The sequence below is a fragment of the Marmota flaviventris genome, chromosome 4 (genome assembly GCF_047511675.1).
Source record: "Marmota flaviventris isolate mMarFla1 chromosome 4, mMarFla1.hap1, whole genome shotgun sequence".
NCBI classification, from domain to species: domain Eukaryota; kingdom Metazoa; phylum Chordata; class Mammalia; order Rodentia; family Sciuridae; genus Marmota; species Marmota flaviventris.
This window is the reverse complement of record NC_092501.1, coordinates 54,732,579-54,751,371: the sequence shown is the minus strand read 5'-3', so window position 1 is coordinate 54,751,371 and position 18,793 is coordinate 54,732,579. Positions and strand designations below refer to the sequence as shown.

The following is an 18,793-nucleotide window of genomic DNA, read 5'->3' as shown; positions in this document are numbered from 1 at the left end:
TCTCTGGAACAGGTGAAAATTAACATATTCCTTATTTTACTATGCCAGTATGCTCTAATATTAAACTTTTAAGATCTCAGTAAATGGAGATATTTTTGTTTTCACTATTTAGATTATAAATATAGTGCCTGCACATGGAGGAAGCACAATAAGTACCTGTGAAATACTGGGAAATATAGTAACAAGCACTTAGCCACAGGGTCAGGCTCAAAGTGCTCAACAAATGGATGTCAGATTGAAACTGATATCTTTCTTTCAGAAACATAATACAAATTGTTCTGTGAAAAGCTATACAAGTTAGGTGCAGTGGTGCATGCCTGTAGTCCTAGCACCTGGGTGTAATCCTCAGTACCACCAAAAAATAAAAGGTACAGAGATAAAAATACATTTATCTATAATAGTTCATATTTTTATCTTATATTTAAACCTCCCCTGCCCTTTAAACCTCCCCTGGCCTTTGGTACTGCAATTGAACCCAGGGGCATGCCACCACAGAGAGCTACATTCCCCAGCCCTTGCTTATTTTGAGATAGGGTCTCACTAAATTGCTGAGGCTGGCCTCAAACTTGTGCTCTTTTCTCTACCTAAGCCTCCTGGGATTACAGGTATATTCACCACACAGCTGTATTTAAACCTTTCTAATTAGTTTGATGCCTTCATGAACCTTTAATAATTGTCAATGACTACTTAGTTGAAGGGGAAAAAAATTACTCGCTAAGTTTGTTGCCAAGTTCTTGAAGAGCTTGCTCTTGTTCACGATATATTTTTTTCAACTGCTGATTTTCATCCTGGAGGTTAAGAAACTCCTGTCAAAACAATAAAAGACAGAAAATGTGATTTAAAAAGAATGAGCAACTTCACATTGTATATGTATCATTAATTAGCATCCTTAAGCTTTTTATAAAAAACAAAACTGTATCCAAACTCCTTTCCTAGCTGCTCTGTGTATCAGCTACTTCACATTTTTCATATTTACTTAAATCTCTTTACTAATAATTTTGACAAGAAATAGTATGACCTGTATGTATATTGTGTCTAAGTTAACTTTAAAAGAAGACAACATTCGCTGGGTGTGGTGGTACACCCTTGTAATCCCAGCAATTCAGCTGACTAAAGCAGGAGGCTCACAAATTTGAGGCCCACCATGGCAATTTAGCAAGCCCCTATCTCAAAATAAAAAGATCTGGGTGTGCAGCTTAGTGGTAGAGTGACCCTGGGTTCATTCCCCAGTACCGAAAATAAATAAAATAAATTTTAACATAGGTGAATATTTGTCAAAAGATATAATATTTAAAGTTTTACTACAATTTACTTTTTTAAGATTAGTGATTTGTTGGGTCTCATTTCTAAGATGAGATAAGGCATCTTTCTCCTTTTGAAGATCTTCCTGCAAAGTCTGTCTCCATTCCTTCTCAATCTTCAGATCAGTTTCCAGTTGGATCCTTAAATGACAAATAATACACAGAAGCTCAGTACCACTTCTTACATAACAGTTAAATGTATTCCTTAATACAAGCATCCTCTATGATCACAGAAATGCGTTTTGGTTGATTAATTTTGCCTCTATGATGCATTTCTGTGTTTTTCTTTTCTTTCTCTTTTTTTCTTTTTTGTACCAGGGATTGAACCCAGGGCCCAGGGGCATTTAACCACTGAGCCATATCTCCAGCCCTTTTTTATTTTTTGAGACAGGATCTTCCTAAATTGCTTAGGGCCTTACTAAATTGCTAACACTTGAACTTGCAATCCTCCTGCCTCACTCTCCTGAGTCACTGGAATTACAGGTGTTTGCCACCATGTCTGGCTTCATTTTGGTAAACATATTCAGCACAGGTTTTTTTGTTTGTTTTGTTTGTTGTTTGTTTTCCTTAAACAATACTGGCAATTGAACCCAGGACTTTGCACATACTCAGCAGGTGTTCTACCACTGGGCTACACCCCCAATAGGGATTTTCTGAACACATTTGCCAGCCACAAAAAAATAACTGCTAAACAATTTGTCATTTTGTCGATATACATTAGAGTTGTATAAGTATAGAAAATGTCTTGGAAGGGTATATACCATACTATTAAAACTTTTATCTTGGGGATTCAACTCAGAGGAGCAACGTGGGCTTTTAATTGTTTACATTTCTGTGCCATGTGAAAAATTTTAAAACAATCTAATGAAGGGGATTGATAATTACAATTGTTAAATGAATGTAATATCAGTAACAGCAAAATCTGCCCTGATGTAAAGTGCTAATTTGCAGATTACTGTTGGAAGCTGACCAGCTGCAGGATAGATCCAAAACCATGCCGACTATACTGTGTGGAAATGCTAGTTCTCATCTGAAAGCACTCCTACCTATATCATTCTAACAACAGCTGCTAGCTGGCAAGACAAAAGGTGTTGAAGTATAAATTTTTTATTTATTTATTAATTATTGGTAATGAGGATTGATCCTGGGGGCACTTTACTACTCAGCCACATCCTCAGCCCTTTTTTAAATTTTAAGACAGGGTCTCACTAAGCTCAAAATTTTTAACAAAAGTGGGGAGGCTGCTGAGAATGTGGCTCAGTGGTTAAACACTACTGGATTTAATTCCTGATACCCAAATGAATAAATAATTTAAAGGGAAGCCAGGCAGGCGTGTTAGCACACTGGTAGTAATCGCAGTGATTCAGGCCAGCCTCAGCAATCTAGCAAGATACTGTTTCAAAATAAAAAGTAAAAAGAGCTGGGGATGTAACCTGTGGTAAAGTGTCCCCAGGTTCAATCCCCAATACCTCTTAAAAAAATTATATGTACACACACACAGAATGATCCTAATTCTCAAAAAACAAAAATACTGATATATATTAAAGTGTTATCCACGTTCTTTTAATTTTCTTCATGCTTCTCCATGATTCCTTATGTTTTGGCCAAGAGCATATAATCTTTTCATAATCAGAAACTGATAAAAGTTATTCCATATTAGGGGAAAATCTAGAATTCATTTTTCTCTAACAAAGTTTATCAACTGACTGTTCCTATACATACAGTTCCAATGTCAGAGATTTCCTCGGTCTCCAAATTGTTAACATGTTCATGCCCTCCAAAAAGGCACCAACTTAGAGAAAAAAATTAAAGTTTCACCAGTTATAAATAAATAAATAAATATTTTTTAAAAATAAAGTTTCACCAGTGACAAACATATCTCAACAGCTACACCTAGGTCTTAGTAGTTAGTTTAGCCTTACAAAGAAAGGGGTAGGTCCCTGTAGCATTGTTTAGGTCATCCTTTGGGCAGGGATCAAATAACAATATCAGAGTAAGTTGTAACACTGCAAAATAAATATCAATTTTGTCTTGCATGTTTTTGTCAAATGCTAAAAAAGGTGATTTAGTAACAGAGTATCTGGATTTCTATGCTATATTCTACTAATTGGCAAAGTGTCCCAATCTTTTGTTTCCATGTGTTTTTATTTGGCAAAGCACAGGGACTTAAAGCCCTTGGCACTGCTACTGAACTTGTGACATGAATGCTCCTTGTAACTTTTATTGCCAAAGGAAGTCCTGAAAAAGTACTATCCTTTATTATTTTTATTATTAAATGTTTTTAAAGTACTGGGGGGGGGGTAGTAGAGGCACAGTGGATAACCCTCGGTACCCTTGCGAACTTGGCTGCAAGTGGTGCAGAGTATGCTAGCTGCCTCCTGCAGCCTTTGTGTAGGCCTGGTGCCCGCTGTGCTGGGCCCCCCAAAGCCCTGTCGCCTGATGGGGGTGCCATTCGGAAGCTGTGCACTGCTCACAGGACCCACTCTGCTCTCCGTGCATAAATTTACAGAGGAACATGAATGGATAACTATAGAAAATGGTATTGGAACAATGGGAATCAGCAATTCTGCACAGGAAACTCTGGGAGATATTTACTGCAGTCTATCTGAAGTAAAGAAACATGAGAAATATGTAAAATGTATTGAGAAGTACAAATGGCACCCTAAGTAAACTAGTGTAGAATAACTTAAGCAGTTGTCTTAAATTAGTGGTAAAAGAAGATTTAAAAAGAAACTACTCTCCACACTGCTAACTGGAAGAAGATTACTCCTTAAATTTCCAGTGACTACAGATAAACACTGTATGCATGAATCTTTTTTACTTTTTTTTATGATTTTTAGAGTTAAGATTTAGGCTCTGATTTCAGAATTCATGAAATTATCTGTGGTAAAAACTACTTATAATAGACATGTAATTCAAGGATAAGCCTTATAGAATATTGTAACTTGCTTATATACATCCCTGGATTTGGATTAACATACTTAATGATCTTCCCATTGGAAAAAACTGGGTGTGGAGGAAAGTGTGTCAGAAGAACAATTCTGTCTTAATTTTATAATATGCTGCATTTTCTGGTGAAAATGCTATTTTTATACACTGAAATAACAGCTTGCAACGAAAACAAAATATTCAACTTCATTAAGTTTTTTTGGAAACAGAGTCTCTCTAAATTGCCCAGGCTGGCTTTGAACTTGTGATCCTCTTGCCTCAGATTTTTTTTTTTTTTTTTGGTAATTTTATTTATTTTATTAACTTTAGTTGTTGATAGACCTTTATTTTTTATTTATATGTGGTGCTGAGAATCAAACCCAGTGCCTCACACATTTGAGGCAAGCGCTCTACCACTGAGCCACAACCCCAGCCCCTCAGATTCTTGAGTAGCTGGAATTACAGGCCAGTTCCTGGACAGATGCTGGGTTTCAGTTTATAAATGATAAAGTAAAATGATACTTAATATTTAAGTCTTTAACCAAGGTAAAATTTTCTGGCCTAAAGCCTTGTTCTGTATACTAATTCCTCAAAATATTATTTTTGGCATATTTAAAAGGAGGCTAAAGAAGGAGGACAGCGAATTCAAGGCTATCTTTAGCAACTTTTTGAGATCCTGTCTCAAAAAGTAAAAAAGGCTAGAATGTAAAGTGCCCCTGAGTTCAAGCCCCAGTATTGCTTTAAAAAAAAAGATTCCAGACAATTAAAAACCTCTAGATATTATATATAAGACATAAGGAGAGAAGGCAAATGAGCTAGGAACCCCAGGATTCAAGGAACAACATGGTAGTGAGTTTCCAGAGGCTTCTTTTTTTTTGTCTCCAGGTAGCTCAGCTTGGATGTTGAAGATTTTGTCCCATACATAAATACCTATGGGCACAGACAAGAAGAGCAAAACAAAAGAACCTTCACATGAAGTGTGTTGTCTTACCAAAGTTCTGAGAAAGAGACAGTCTAATTAGATAGAAACTTTTTGACAATGAATGCCCTATCCCAGCAAAACACCAAAGGCAGGGGAGATGGGGAAGACATGGCCTTGAGTAGGGAGCCTAGAAGTTATTGGGTATCTTTCTCCATCCCCTCTGGGATGGTCTTGGGCTTTCATCCCCACTTGGTATAAAGGGTCACTGCTAAAACAGATCTAAATAAAATCCAGAATGTTATAATACCCAAAGTATTCAAGATGCAATTGAAAAACATCTGTTATACAAAGCCCTAGAAAATCTCAACTCAGATGAAAAAAGAATCAACAGATGCCAACATGTCAGACAATGAGAATTTTAAAGCAGTCATGTTGGAAATGTTCCTATGACCAATTATACTTTCAAGAATAAGAAGTCTTATCAAGGAGAGACAAGACAAGGACAAAGAGAAAACAGAAAAAAAGTCAAATAGAAATCTTAGAACTGAAAAATTCAATAGTCTCAAGAGAAGAATAAAGATGATGAGGAAAGAATGAATTAACCCTGAAAACAGAACAAGTCAAATTACCCAGTTTTCCCAGTTTTAATAACAGAAAACAGATTGGGGCAGAAGGAACTGTCTCAGGGACCTTGGGAGTATGAAGAAAAAGTCCACAGTGTTGCACACCTGTAATCCCAGCTACTTAGGAGGCTGAAGCAAGAGGATCACAAGTTCAAGGCCAGCTTGGGCAATTTAGCAAGACCTGTCTCAAAATTTTTATTTTATAAAAGGGCCAGGGATATAGTTAATGAAAACAACCTTCAGAAATTAAAGTAAAATAGAATGTGTTGCCAACAGACTGACCCTAAAAGGATAGACCTACCTGAAAAAAATGGCTAAGAAAAAAATAGAGATTCAAAAAGGAACCTCAGGAATGAAGAAATGAAAAAAGAATAAGGGAAAGATGAAAAAGAGCAAACAATGACTTTTTAAAGTTAATTATGTTTAATGGTTGAAACATATAAAATTGGTATATTCTCAATATATAGAAAAAATATTTAAGCAAACTATAAAGGGGAGACACTCAATCACTACAGATAAATCAAAACCCAAAATGAAATTTTCATGTTCACATAACCCATGAGAAGGCAAGAAGACTCAAACAGAGGAATGGAAAACAACAACAACAAAAATAAATAAATGACATTTGAGCTTGAATAAATCAATAATTAACATTAAATGTAAAAGGACTAAATGAACTCAAAAGACTAAGTTGGCAGGATTGATTTAAAAAAAAAGTATGGTATTGTAAGAAACTCATTTCAATATAAGATAAAGGTGGGCTGAAAGTTAAATTATGAAAAAAATGCAAGCATAAATCAACAGAAAGTAGGAACAGCTATTTTAATACCAGAAAAAGTAAACTTCAGAGTGAAGAAAATTACCAAAGAGACAAGAATATAATATAATGACCAGAGGGTCAATCCACCAAGAAGACATAGCAATCCTAAATGTATGGGCAGCAAACAATAGAGCTTCAGAATAAAGCAAAAACTGATAGAACCAAAAATAGAAATACATAAGCCCAGAACCAAAAAAATAGAAATACATAAGTTCACAATTACAGTTGGGCATTTCAAAAAACTGGGGATATAGTTCAGTGGTAAATCTCCCCTGGGTTCAATCCCAGTACCAAAAGGGAAAAAAAAAAATGCACCTAAGGGCTGGAGTTATAGTTCAGTGGTAGGATGCTTGCCTAGCATGTGCAACACCCTGGGTTTCATCCACAGAACCACATGTAAAAAAAAGAAATATATCTAACCTACTGAATATTATAGTAATAGAGTATTGGTTGTTTGCTTTCAGGATGGCATGGCTGACTAGGAATTATGGCTTGCTGCCACCGCACAGGATGGTGAGAGTGTCATACCCTGTCACCAAAACTCAAAGTACACTTTCTACAGAATAGTTTTTTCACCATCATAAAGTCAAAAAAAAATCACAAATTGAAACACTAAGTTGGGGACCATCTGTTATTGATAATATTACTAGACATAAAACTAAAGGCAGCTTAGAAACTTACACAGCATACATGCTTGTTTCAATGATATGTTAACATAATACATAGATCTCTATTTTTCATTGTTGTTTGCTTTAAATAACAAAAGTGGTATACATATTTCCTGGGGGGAAATATTGATGTTTATAAAATAAAAACTAAAATGCAGGGGATGGGTTTGTAACTTTCCTAGCACGCATGAGACACTAGGTTCAATCCTCAGGATCACATAAAAAAAAAATAAAGTTGGGGCTGGAGTTGTGGCTCAGCGGTAAAGCGCCCGCCCTGCATGTTCAAGGCCCTGGGTTCAATCCTCAGCACCACATAAAAATAAATAAGTAAAATAAAGGTACTGTGTACAACTACAACTAAAAAATAAATATTTAAAAATTATTAAAAAATATATTTTAAAAAAACTAAAATGCAGCCAGGTGTGGTGGTACACACCTGTAATCCCAATAATTTGGGAGGCTGAGGCAGGAGGATCACAAATTCAAAGCCAGCCTCAGCAACTTAGCAAGACCCTGTCTCAAAATACAAAAAATTTTTAAAAGGGCTAGGGACTAGGGATGCAGCTCAGTGGTACCCCTGAGTTTAATCCCTAGTGCCAAAATAGTCATAATAATAATAATGAGAGGGCTGGGTGTGTAGCCCAGTGGTAGAATGCTTGCCTAGCACGTGTGAGACACTGGGTTCAATTCTCAGCACCACATATAAATAAAAGTCCATCAATAACTTTAAAATTTTTTTAAATTAATAATGGGAATAAAAACATAAATATTACCATAAATACAGTTTTTTAAATGTTTGATTTTTTTTTCAGGGCTGGGGATTGAAACCAGGGCCTCATGTATGTTAGGCAAACACTCTTCCACCAAACTTCATTCCCAGCCCAATATTTTTTTTTTTTAAAGTGAACATACTGGCTGGTATCACCAGATAAATAAAAACATTGGTATTCTATCATATGTGCCAAAAAGGTATGGTGGGTGGATCATATTAATACAGTTTTTGTTTCCAAGAGCAAAATACTCACAGCTGTTTCTCCTTTTGAGAGATTTGTTTCTGCAGACTGTCGGATTGACTCAGACACTCTTGTAGATATTTCTCATCCTCATCTTCAGCTTCCATTTGCGCCTTCTCTGCTTGCTGCAATCTGGTGTAATTCAAATCAACTTTGGGTAAAACTGAGGCTAGAACTAGGGTGTAAAAGGGTGAAGAAGACAAATAAAAGAAAAATGGGGAAATAGAAACATTTCTAAATGAAAACAAAGTTTGGGGGAAAACTCACAAACTCAAACGTGAAAGAGCCACACAATGTCTAGAAACTGTTTTTGTGATTTTTTTTTTCAACACAACATATAATATGCCCAGAATACTATCTTCAAATTTGTTTTATTTCTTGTTCATAATTAACAATGCAAAGCAATACAGTCTTTACCATTTATCTAGAGCATAATGAATCGATAGGTATGTTACTGCCTTTTTACAAAACCATGAAAACTATAGTACTTATGTCTATACTAGGTGAAGAAGCCACCTGCTGTATGTTATGCTAAGATGTCTATGCCAGGAATCAAGTGTGCTATGGGGCCAAGAGCAAAGACCTACAATAACTCCAATAACAGCAGGATCCTTCCTAGAGGATCTTTATGCATTTACTAAATAATGCAAAAGCTCTATTATATGTGTGTATGTGTGTGTACATTTAAGATTCAAAAAGAATTTAGTGCTAGTTGGCACCATTCTCTAGAGATCATTTTTGTTCCTCACCACCAAACATTAAAAATTAGCTAAAAACATGATTTTCAATTTTTCCTGTTTTTCTTTGTAAGTCATTGCTTCTCCCCAGCCTTAGCTCCACTCCCTACCTCCCTTGGCCATCAAGATTTCTGAGACTTGACTTCATTATTTTATAAGAAAATATTTCCCAAGATTCAAGGACATTAATTCCTTGTAGGGAATCGCAAGAGAAATTTCTGTTCTACTAACCAAAAAAAAAACCTGCCTCTTCCTTTCTAGAGCCTTTCTTTCTTTTTTTTTTTTTTTGGTGTGTGTGTGTGTGTGTGTGTGTATGTGTGTGTGGTGCTGGGGATTGAACCCAGGGCTTTGTGCCTGTGAGGCAAGCACTCTACCAACTGAGCTATATCTCCAGCCCCTCTAGAGCCTTAAAGCCTCTTTAAGAGCCTTAAAATCATACTAATGGGGTAACCCTCACATATTTCAAGAGTATAAATGCTGCTTCCAAGGAAAGGAGAGTAACTAAGTTACTAAGTTATCTCTAAGTTTAATTTAAATTAAAATATTAAGGCAGTGGGGGTGGACCCAAGCTCTTATCTAAGGATACAGAAAGTAAAATAAAAGTCAGTGAGGTAGGCCTTGAAGTTGTGCTATCACAGAAGAGGGCTAGAGGGAACTGGAAAACTGAAAAATGCTAAAGCACAGAATGATGGCCAATCTGGATTGTAAACTATATTAAAACATATTTAAAAATCAGTAAGGGAGCCATGAGGCAAAGAGTGGGCCAATGTTGGGGGAAATATCTGTGCCAACATATTGTGAAATCAAAAGTTAACTTATTTTATTTTTATATTTTTCCATCAAAAAGTAGCTAAAAAGATAAAACTGCATTTGAAAATCCTGACCTCCAAACGGTCAATATTCAAATCAGCCCTTGTGCACAAGGTTTGAGGAATGTATTTTTGTAAATCCAAGTGCACCTGTCTGCTTTATGGCAGTGTACTACCACAGCAGCCAAACAAGAAATGTACAGGGCTCCTTCCTAATATCCTTTTAGAATACTTAATAGCATAAATTCTTTTCTATTTAGTATATTATAAAATTGTGGGTTATATTTCAGTCTGTTCAACACAAATGGTTTTCAGAAAGATATATCTTTGACCAGCTTATACTGGTCCTGAGTGTCACTGCTGGCACATTTCACCAATGACATTGCAATTGTCCTAGTTTGAGTTAGCAAATCATTGTCACTTCATAATGGAATGGACAGAAATCAAAGACAGAAAAAGGTAATAAAGATGTCCAAAATGTAAAAATGGGGATAAAGAAAACAAAAAAGAAAAAAGAAGAAAGAGGATGTCAATAAAAGAATATCCATGTCAATAAAGCATTAATAGTTATGTTTTTCATAAATAGATTCAAAGAAAGCAATGATAAGACATATGTTGACATCAACATGACAGGGCAATGGAAATACATTACATTTTCCAACAATAAAAGTGAAAAATGCCAATATAAAACGATTCAATTTAAACAAAATTGTATCTTGGGTTGGGTTGAGGGTCCTAGCTCCAAGAAGCAAAACTAAATAAACAACTAGTTCAGATGCTTGATTTCAGATAAAGAGATGGTGAATGGCAAACAGTATGACAATTCATATGCATGGAAATCAATCAGGGATAATCCCAACATTCATTTTGTTCACTATTAATTTTTTCACGTTTTTGTTTGTGTATGTTTTAGGTAATAGACTGAACCACATGAAATTGCTGGCATTAGGCCTTAAAAAAAAAAAAAATCTACAAGATGGGGACTTCAAATGAATCAGCCCAATATAAAGCAACTTGATTCCATGCAACAACCAAAACAAAAAAATGCAAAATCCTGTTCAGCTTAAACAAAAAAGTGCTAAACTATATCTTCCTAATTTTTTTGTGGCAAATGTCAGAGCTAAATAAAGAAAAAGGAGGGAAGAAGGAGAAAAAAGAAACTAGTACTAGAAATGCTGTACCTTTGTTCCAGCTGCCTCATGGCTACAGTAATTTTATTGGTTTTTTCTTCTAGTTGGGCAATTATTTCATTTTTTTCTTTCAAGCCATCTTCACAACCCTTTTTACAAAGACATAAAAGCCACAGTGGTTTTCATTTTTAAACCTGAATGTTTATGCTTCCTACAGCATTTTGCAATGGGATTGTTACTTTAAATGAGCAGGATTAATTTACACATTAAAATAATGCTATGATATAAAATAGTGCTACTAGTCTTCATTTAAAATAAAGAAAAAACTCAAACTTCAATGTTTTTGGAAGACAACAGGATAAATTCATGTAGAACAGGCCATTTTAAAAATTAATTGTAAAGGGCTTTCAGCAACAAGTCTACTTAATAGCAATTTTACCACTCTATTAGAAAATTCCAACTATGATCACAAAGTATTGCCATCAAATTGAAATCTTTCTCAGGACCAGTGTGTGAAGAAGTTTACCAAAATATATTACAAATTTAGATTTGAGAGTTTTTCCAAAAGATTTAATCTTGATACTAGGAGCTCTTGATAACTGTGATTTAGAGTATATGTTTAGCAGATGCAAGGCCATGGGTTTAATCCCCAGAGCCCATCATGCACACACACACACAGGTTATATTTAACTTGTTCCTCGATGTTTTCATTACATTTTTGGAGAGGAGGAGGTGGTACTGGGGATTGAACTCAGAGGTGTTTTATCTCTGAGTTCAATCCCCTGTACCCTCAAAAAAATAAAAAATAAAAACCAAACCTTTCCTACAAATATTTGTCTTAATTTATATAAAAAGAAATTGGGCTGGGGGTGTATTTCAGTGTCTGAGCATTTGCCTAGTATATGCATAAGGCCTGAGCAATACAAAAAAAAAAAAAAAAAAACAGAGAAAAGAAAGATAAAGAAAAATTGTAAGAACTGAACATTCTTTACCTGTAACTTTTGATACATCTCTATGTTAATTGCTTTAACCTCCTCTAGTTGTTGTCGAAGGCCTATTAGAGTATCTTGTTTCTCATGGATATCTTTCTCCAACAACTTCATGGCAAGTTCAATCTCATGTTTCATACTAACTTGTACTGATAGCTCATTCTCCACATCCTGCAATTTAAACATATCTTCAATTCACATGCCACTTCAAGATGTCAAAATCAGGGCTGCGGTTCTGGCTCAGTGGAAGAGCGCTTGCCTCACGTATGTGAGGCATTGGATTCATTTCTCAGCACCACATGTAAATAAATGAATAAAATAAAGTTCCAGGGCTGGGGATGTGGCTCAAGTGGTAGCGCACTCGCCTGGCAAGCGTGAGGACTGGGTTTGAGCCTCAGCACCACATAAACATAAAAGATATTGTGTCCACCTAAAACTAAAAAATAAATATAAAAAAAATTTAAAAAATAAAGGTCTATCAACAACTAACTAACTAAATAAATAAATGTCAAAATCAGCTACAGGACAATAAATGAGATCAGGAAAGATTTACTACTCTCTCAAAACTTTTAAGTCCACTAAAGGAAATCAACCAGGTCTATAACAACATAATTTTAAATATTTTCAAATGTATTTTTTACTGAAATGAAGATATCTTGTGGGCTGAAGTTGTGGCTCAATGGTTAGAACACTTGCCTAGCATGTGTGAAGCACTGAGTTCTATCCCCAGCACCACATTAAAAATAAATAAAGGTATTGTGTCCATCTACAACTGAAAAAAATTTTTAAAAGAAAAAGAAAATATCTTCTATATTTTGTTAATCATTATTCTAATGTTTAAGAATATTTTATGCCTTATAAATTCAGTATTAATTTTTTTCTAAGCAAAAGCTAATGAAGCAACAAGTAAAGACCAAAGATAGCTCAAGACAAGTTTAATTTTTTAAAGAATTTTTGTCAGGGGCTGAGGTGGTGGCTCAGTGGCAGAATGCTTGCCTCACACATGTGAGGCACAGGGTTCGATCTTCAGCACCACATAAAAATAAATAAATACATAAAATAAAGATAATGTGACCATTTATGATTAAACAAATTTAAAAAAAAAAAAAAGAATTTTTGTCAGATTAAGAAGTTTCCTGGGGCTAGGGTGGTGGCTCAGTGGTAGAGTGCTCACCTAGCATGCATGAGGCACTGGGTTTGATCCTCGGCACCACATAAAAACAAACTAATATATCTACATAAAAAAACTAAAGATACATAAATAAATAAATATTTTAAAAAAACAAGTGTCCTAATGTTACAAACAGCAAAAGGGAACAAAAAGCTGGCAATATTCTCCTCTTGACCTAGGTAGTGGTTACAGTGTTATAGATTAGGCTGAACATTTATTTTTTCTGTACATTACATAATTTAAAGGGCTAAAAAAAAAGTTAATTTTAAACATGACTTTACCAATATTTGCATATTTAATTCAATTCTATTTCATTTTTTACAATGTTGGTCACAATTCATTCATTTTATAACCATAAATTATAACTCAACAGTTTCAAAAATGCTAATGGAGTGGGCATTAAAAACTCTGAGAGCATTAAGGAGGTGAATTTGCTATCCCACATCAAAGACTGGAAGATTCAAAATGGTACTTGCTTGAAGGTAAATTATTCCCAGGATTTTGATAACTAATTTGAATGGAAGCTACCTGTCGTAACTGAGATTCCTCTCGAAGCTGCCTTCTGGCGTCATTATACATCTCATCCAGCCCCTGCCGAGAATGCTTATATGTTTGAAGTTCTGTTTCCACATCCACTTTGGTGACCTAGGAAGAAAAGAACAAAACAACTTGTGTTTGTGTTTTGTCTTGTTTTGTTTGTTGCTGGGAATTAAACCAAGAAGCTCTTTATCACTGAGCTACATCTGTGAGGCAGAGTCTTGTTCAATTGCTGGGGCTGGCCTCAAACTTGCCAACCTTCTGCCTCAGTCTCCTGGGTATCGGCAATGACAGGCAGGCATCACCATGATTGGCTAAGAAAACAAACTTTTTATTCTATAATTACTACTATTAATATGGCACAGAAATATCTAGATTAAGCAAAAGTCCCTTAATTTCTGACACAGGATGATCTGTCTGGAAGCAGTCTGTACTTACCTCTAGGTGCTGCTGTGTCTTCATTAAAATCATTTTATTTTCACTCCGTAATTGATGGTTTTCTTCTTGGAGTTTAATAATATTATTCTTTGCTATTGCTAACTAAATATTATGAAACAAGAACAAAGAAAAAAGATTTTAAACATACTTGCCTTACAGGTTATGTTCATGGCTATAAACAGAAAATAAAATCCTAAAACTAGTAAAATGTCTTACACTTACAAAAATTTTCATGAGAAAAATGTGTTATTTATTATCCCCAGATACCAATTAAAAATTATTTCCTCTTGTACTATTTCTACTATTTCCTTTTGTCATTAAAACATATTAAGCTTATTTGTTATGCTTATAACAATCATGTTATGCTTACTGTGAGGTTTATAATATGTCCAGAATGCAAAGTCTGTGAGCATTATATAAATAAATATATATATATATGTACTCAATTATGCATTAAACAAGATGATAATAAAGCCTTGTGTAAAAATAGAAACACACATAAGGAAAGAAGGTTGTGCTATCATTGAAAATGTAACAGGATAACTGTGCATGGTAACTCATGCCTGTAATCCCAGCAACTCAGGAGACTGATGCAGGAGAATGACAAATTCAAGGCCAGCCTCAGCAACTTAGAGAGAATCTGTCTCAAAATTTAAAAGGCAGCTGAGCTCAGTGATGCATACCTGTAATCTCATCAGCTTGGGAGCCCGAGTAGAAGGATCTCTAATTCAAACCTAGCCTCAGCAACTTAGCAAGGCTCTAAACAGCTTAGCAAGATCCTATCTCAAAATAAAATATAAAAAGGACTGGGGATGTGGCTCAGTAGTGGAGTATCCCTGGGTTCAATTCCCAGTGCCACACATGCACCAAAAAGAAGAGGCACGAACTAGTAAGCAGCAATAATGGACCCAATGAGTCCAATCATCAACATAAAGATAGATTTTGAATTGCAATACTGTAAAGCATCAAGTATTCTATGATTTAGAAAGAGCAGGCCAATTCTCTTTTTTATTTTTTATTTTTATTGTAGATGGACACAATACCTTTATTTTATTTATTTAGTTTTATGTGGTGCTGAGGATCCAACCCAGTGCCTCACACATGCTAGGCAAGCGCTCTACCACCGAACAACCCCAGCCCCAAGAACAGGCCGATTCTTAAAGAATTAAGAATTTTAATTAACGTGGAAAATACGGTTCATAGTACTAATAACAGGCTTCTTCTTCTAGTCTAAAAAATCTTGAAAATAGGAAGCAAAAGTTCTTTGATTTGGTAGATATTTATTTTGAGCCAGAGTCTCACTAAACTGCTCAAGGTGGCCTCAAACTTGTGATTCTCCAATCCACAGATTCCCACGTAGCTGGGATTAAAGCCATACACCACCACTCCTGACTGATAGATTTTAACTTTTCTAGAAAAATAACTGCAAATAGTTTGAACAAGACAGTTGAGACAAGTTTTTGGTTCTTCAAATGAGCTCTCAGACTCCTGGATTGCCACATTCACAACAGAGGAAACCAGGACAAATGGGATGACTTTTACACATGAGAGGGTTGAAGAAGGGCAGACACAACCATGCAATGATGCTTGTGAAGAAAAATAAGCTGAATAGTGGAAAAACAGGGACACACAGTGTCAATGAAAAAAGAATTTCTAACTATAGGTCAATCCACTATCTAACTATACATCATTCAGATTTAAAATGAGAATCATAACTTATCTATAGAAAAGTCTATGTAAGCTTCATCTCTGGGGCTCATTTTCAGAAGTTAAGTATCTCAATAGTATCCACAGATTTGCATAACTGGGAATTTGTCTATGAATATATGTTTTTCCTAGAATTCACAATCACCAATTATAAATGCAAGTATTCCATCATGATAAAAGTGTGTGTGTACAGATCCACTTAATGGCTTTATACTTAAAAGGGAAAAGGATCACAAATAGTAGATCCATCAAAAAAAATCATCCATTACTGGGAGACAGTACCTCTTCAATCAGCTTAGTGTTTGACTTTTCCAATGAATCGACTCTTGAGTGGAGGCTGCTGACTGTACTGCTGAAATTAACAAAAGAAAATACTCATTCACAATCATACAAACTCACGAAGGCAAGAAAATCAATGTTATCCTGGACTCATTATGTGACATATACCAACTATCCTGAACAAATGTCTGGAAGTGGGAAATTTCATTTACTAAGATAACTTATTTGGCTAGGTCAGCAAAACAATATTTCTATTCACATACCAGGACTGGTGATATAGCTCAGTGTGTAGAGCACATGCCTAGCATGTGCAAGGCCCTGGGTTCCATCCCCAACACCATAATAAAAAAACAAAATAATCAACCTAGGACTGTTCATTTTTCATTGTCTTCTTAGAGTCCTTCTTACATTTAACTGATAACGTTTACCAGTTGAGGAATGGAAATTCCACACAAAATTAATAAATATTGTTAAAATTTAAATTATTTTTAAAAGAATAAATTTTAAATGTACACTCTATAATCATGTGGCTTAATGAAACATACAGTGCTTTTCAGTTCAACTCCCAATCTGTTTCCCCTATTTTCATAATAACTTAGAAACAAACCTTCAAAGTCACACATAGCTTGAAAAACATGGATATGAGATACCCAGCAGCAGGTACCCATTTGGCTGGTACCTAGACACCCTATCTTTCGTGAATATAGTCAAAACGCATGTAACTCTACACAAACACATTTGGTTTTGTATTTCTAAGTGGATACTAGCAGGACACAGTGGTGTACATTTATAATTCCAGTGACTGGGAAAGCTGAGGCAGAGAATAGCGAGGTCAAGATCAGCCTCAGCAACTTAGTAAGACCTGTCTCAAAAAAAAAAAAAAAATTTAAATATTTTTTCAGTTATCAATGGACCTTTATTTACTTATTTATATGTGGTGCTGAGAATCGAACCCCGTTCCTCACACATGTGAGGCAAGTACTCTACCACTGAGCTACAACTCCAGCCCCTCAAAATAAAAAATTTTAGGGCTGAAATTGTAGCTCAGCAGTTGAGTGCTCGCCGTGCACGTGCGAGGCCCTGGGTTAGATCCTCAGCACCATATAAAAATAAATAAATAAAGGTATTGTGTCCAACTACAACTAAAAAATAAATAAATAAATAAATAAATGAATAAATAAATTTTAAAAAGGTTGGGGATGAAGTTCAGTGGTAAAACACTCCTAGGTTCAATACCTAGAACAAAAAAAAAAAAAAAGGAGTGGACACTATTATACATTTATTAGGTCTGTTGTCCAAGGCCTACTTAATAATATCCTCTCAAACTTTTCCCAATAATATGTAATATAATCTATTACAGCAATATTTATAGTAAACCAAACAATTTTTATTTATTTATCTGTTCTTTTTAGATCTATAGACACAACAAATTTTATACCATCCTCAGACACAAGTATTTGTATATAAGATTGGTGAAATAAGAAAAATATTTTTCTGTTCGTACTAAATCATTTTTCTTTAACTCTTTTTTTTTTTCCTTTTCTTTTTTTGGAACTTGGGATTGAACCTAGGGATGCTTAACCTCTGCGCCACATCCCCAAACCTTTTTCTTTTGAGGGGCACCAGGGATTGAACTCAGGGGCACTTGACTACTGATCCACACTCCCAGTTCTAATTTGTATTTTATTTAGAGACAGGGTCTCACTGAGTTGCTTAGCGCCTCGCTTTTGTGAGGCTGGTTTTGAACTTGAGATTCTTCTGCCTCAGCCTCCCAAGCTGCTGGAATTACAGGCACGCACCACCACACCCAGCTCAATTCTATGTATTTTTAATTTCTGTTCTCTCTATATATTCTTTCCACCCTTTCTTAACTAAGCTTAGGAGAAAGGAAAGATTTAAACTGAAAGCAAAGCCTAAGAATATTAATAAGTATGTGAGATATCCATAATACTTACTTGAGTTGTCTATTTAATTCTTCAACATAATTTTTTTGGTCTAAAATAGCAGCAATTTGAACATTCCTAGAGGGGAGAAAAAGAAGCTTTATGCTATTTGGAAGGGTGGGAAAAATATCTAAATCATCAAAAAATTATCAGAAAACAACATTGTCTTGCCTTTAAAACAAACTTCAAGGATTTTTGTAGTCTCAGATATAAACTGTGTACTAAGTAATCATAATTTTTGTTCAATAAATTACTCACTATTAAAATGGATCTTATTAAGTACAGGTATGATCAAAAGTCCTACTTCACATTAAAGTCACCTTCTTCCAACTGATTTTTCTCATTTTGCTTTGTAAAGCTTTTAAAGAAAGTAAAATGAAACAAAAAAGGAGTCATGGGGTGGGAGTGACAGGGGACCTGGACACAAACCACAATGTAAATAGATGAATCTAAAATTGATTTTTAAAGAGCTATATTTTTTTAAAAAAAGTGAAATAAGGGGCTGGGGTTGTAGCTCAGTGGTAGAGCACTCACCTAGCGTGCGTGAGGCACTGGGTTCAATCCTCAGCACCCATAAATGTAAAATAAAGATATTGTGTCCAGCAACAAAATGAAACTGAATCCCTTTCTCTCGCCATGCACAAAAGTTAACTCAAAGTGGATCAAAGAGCTTGATATCAAATCAGAGACTCTGCGCCTGATAGAAGAAAAAGTTGGCTCCGATCTACATATTGGGGGGTCGGGCTCCAAATTCCTTAATAGGACACCCATAGCACAA

The 18,793-nt window shown here is 35.2% G+C and overlaps 1 protein-coding gene across 2 annotated transcripts in view; it reads right to left on the bottom strand.

Annotated features, from left to right (window-relative positions):
* Rufy2 (RUN and FYVE domain containing 2) overlaps nucleotides 1–18,793 on the bottom strand; it is a 43,107-nt gene that overhangs the window by 8,103 nt on the left and 16,211 nt on the right. For both annotated transcript variants that reach the window (XM_071611225.1, XM_027931426.3), the window contains exons 7-15: nucleotides 18,028–18,093; nucleotides 16,076–16,145; nucleotides 14,087–14,188; nucleotides 13,640–13,756; nucleotides 11,944–12,111; nucleotides 11,003–11,100; nucleotides 8,288–8,407; nucleotides 1,313–1,442; nucleotides 712–806 (exon numbers count right to left, since the gene is read on the bottom strand). In XM_071611225.1, coding sequence (XP_071467326.1) covers nucleotides 712–806; nucleotides 1,313–1,442; nucleotides 8,288–8,407; nucleotides 11,003–11,100; nucleotides 11,944–12,111; nucleotides 13,640–13,756; nucleotides 14,087–14,188; nucleotides 16,076–16,145; nucleotides 18,028–18,093 — 966 coding nt within the window. The remainder of the gene's footprint in view (nucleotides 1–711; nucleotides 807–1,312; nucleotides 1,443–8,287; nucleotides 8,408–11,002; nucleotides 11,101–11,943; nucleotides 12,112–13,639; nucleotides 13,757–14,086; nucleotides 14,189–16,075; nucleotides 16,146–18,027; nucleotides 18,094–18,793) is intronic.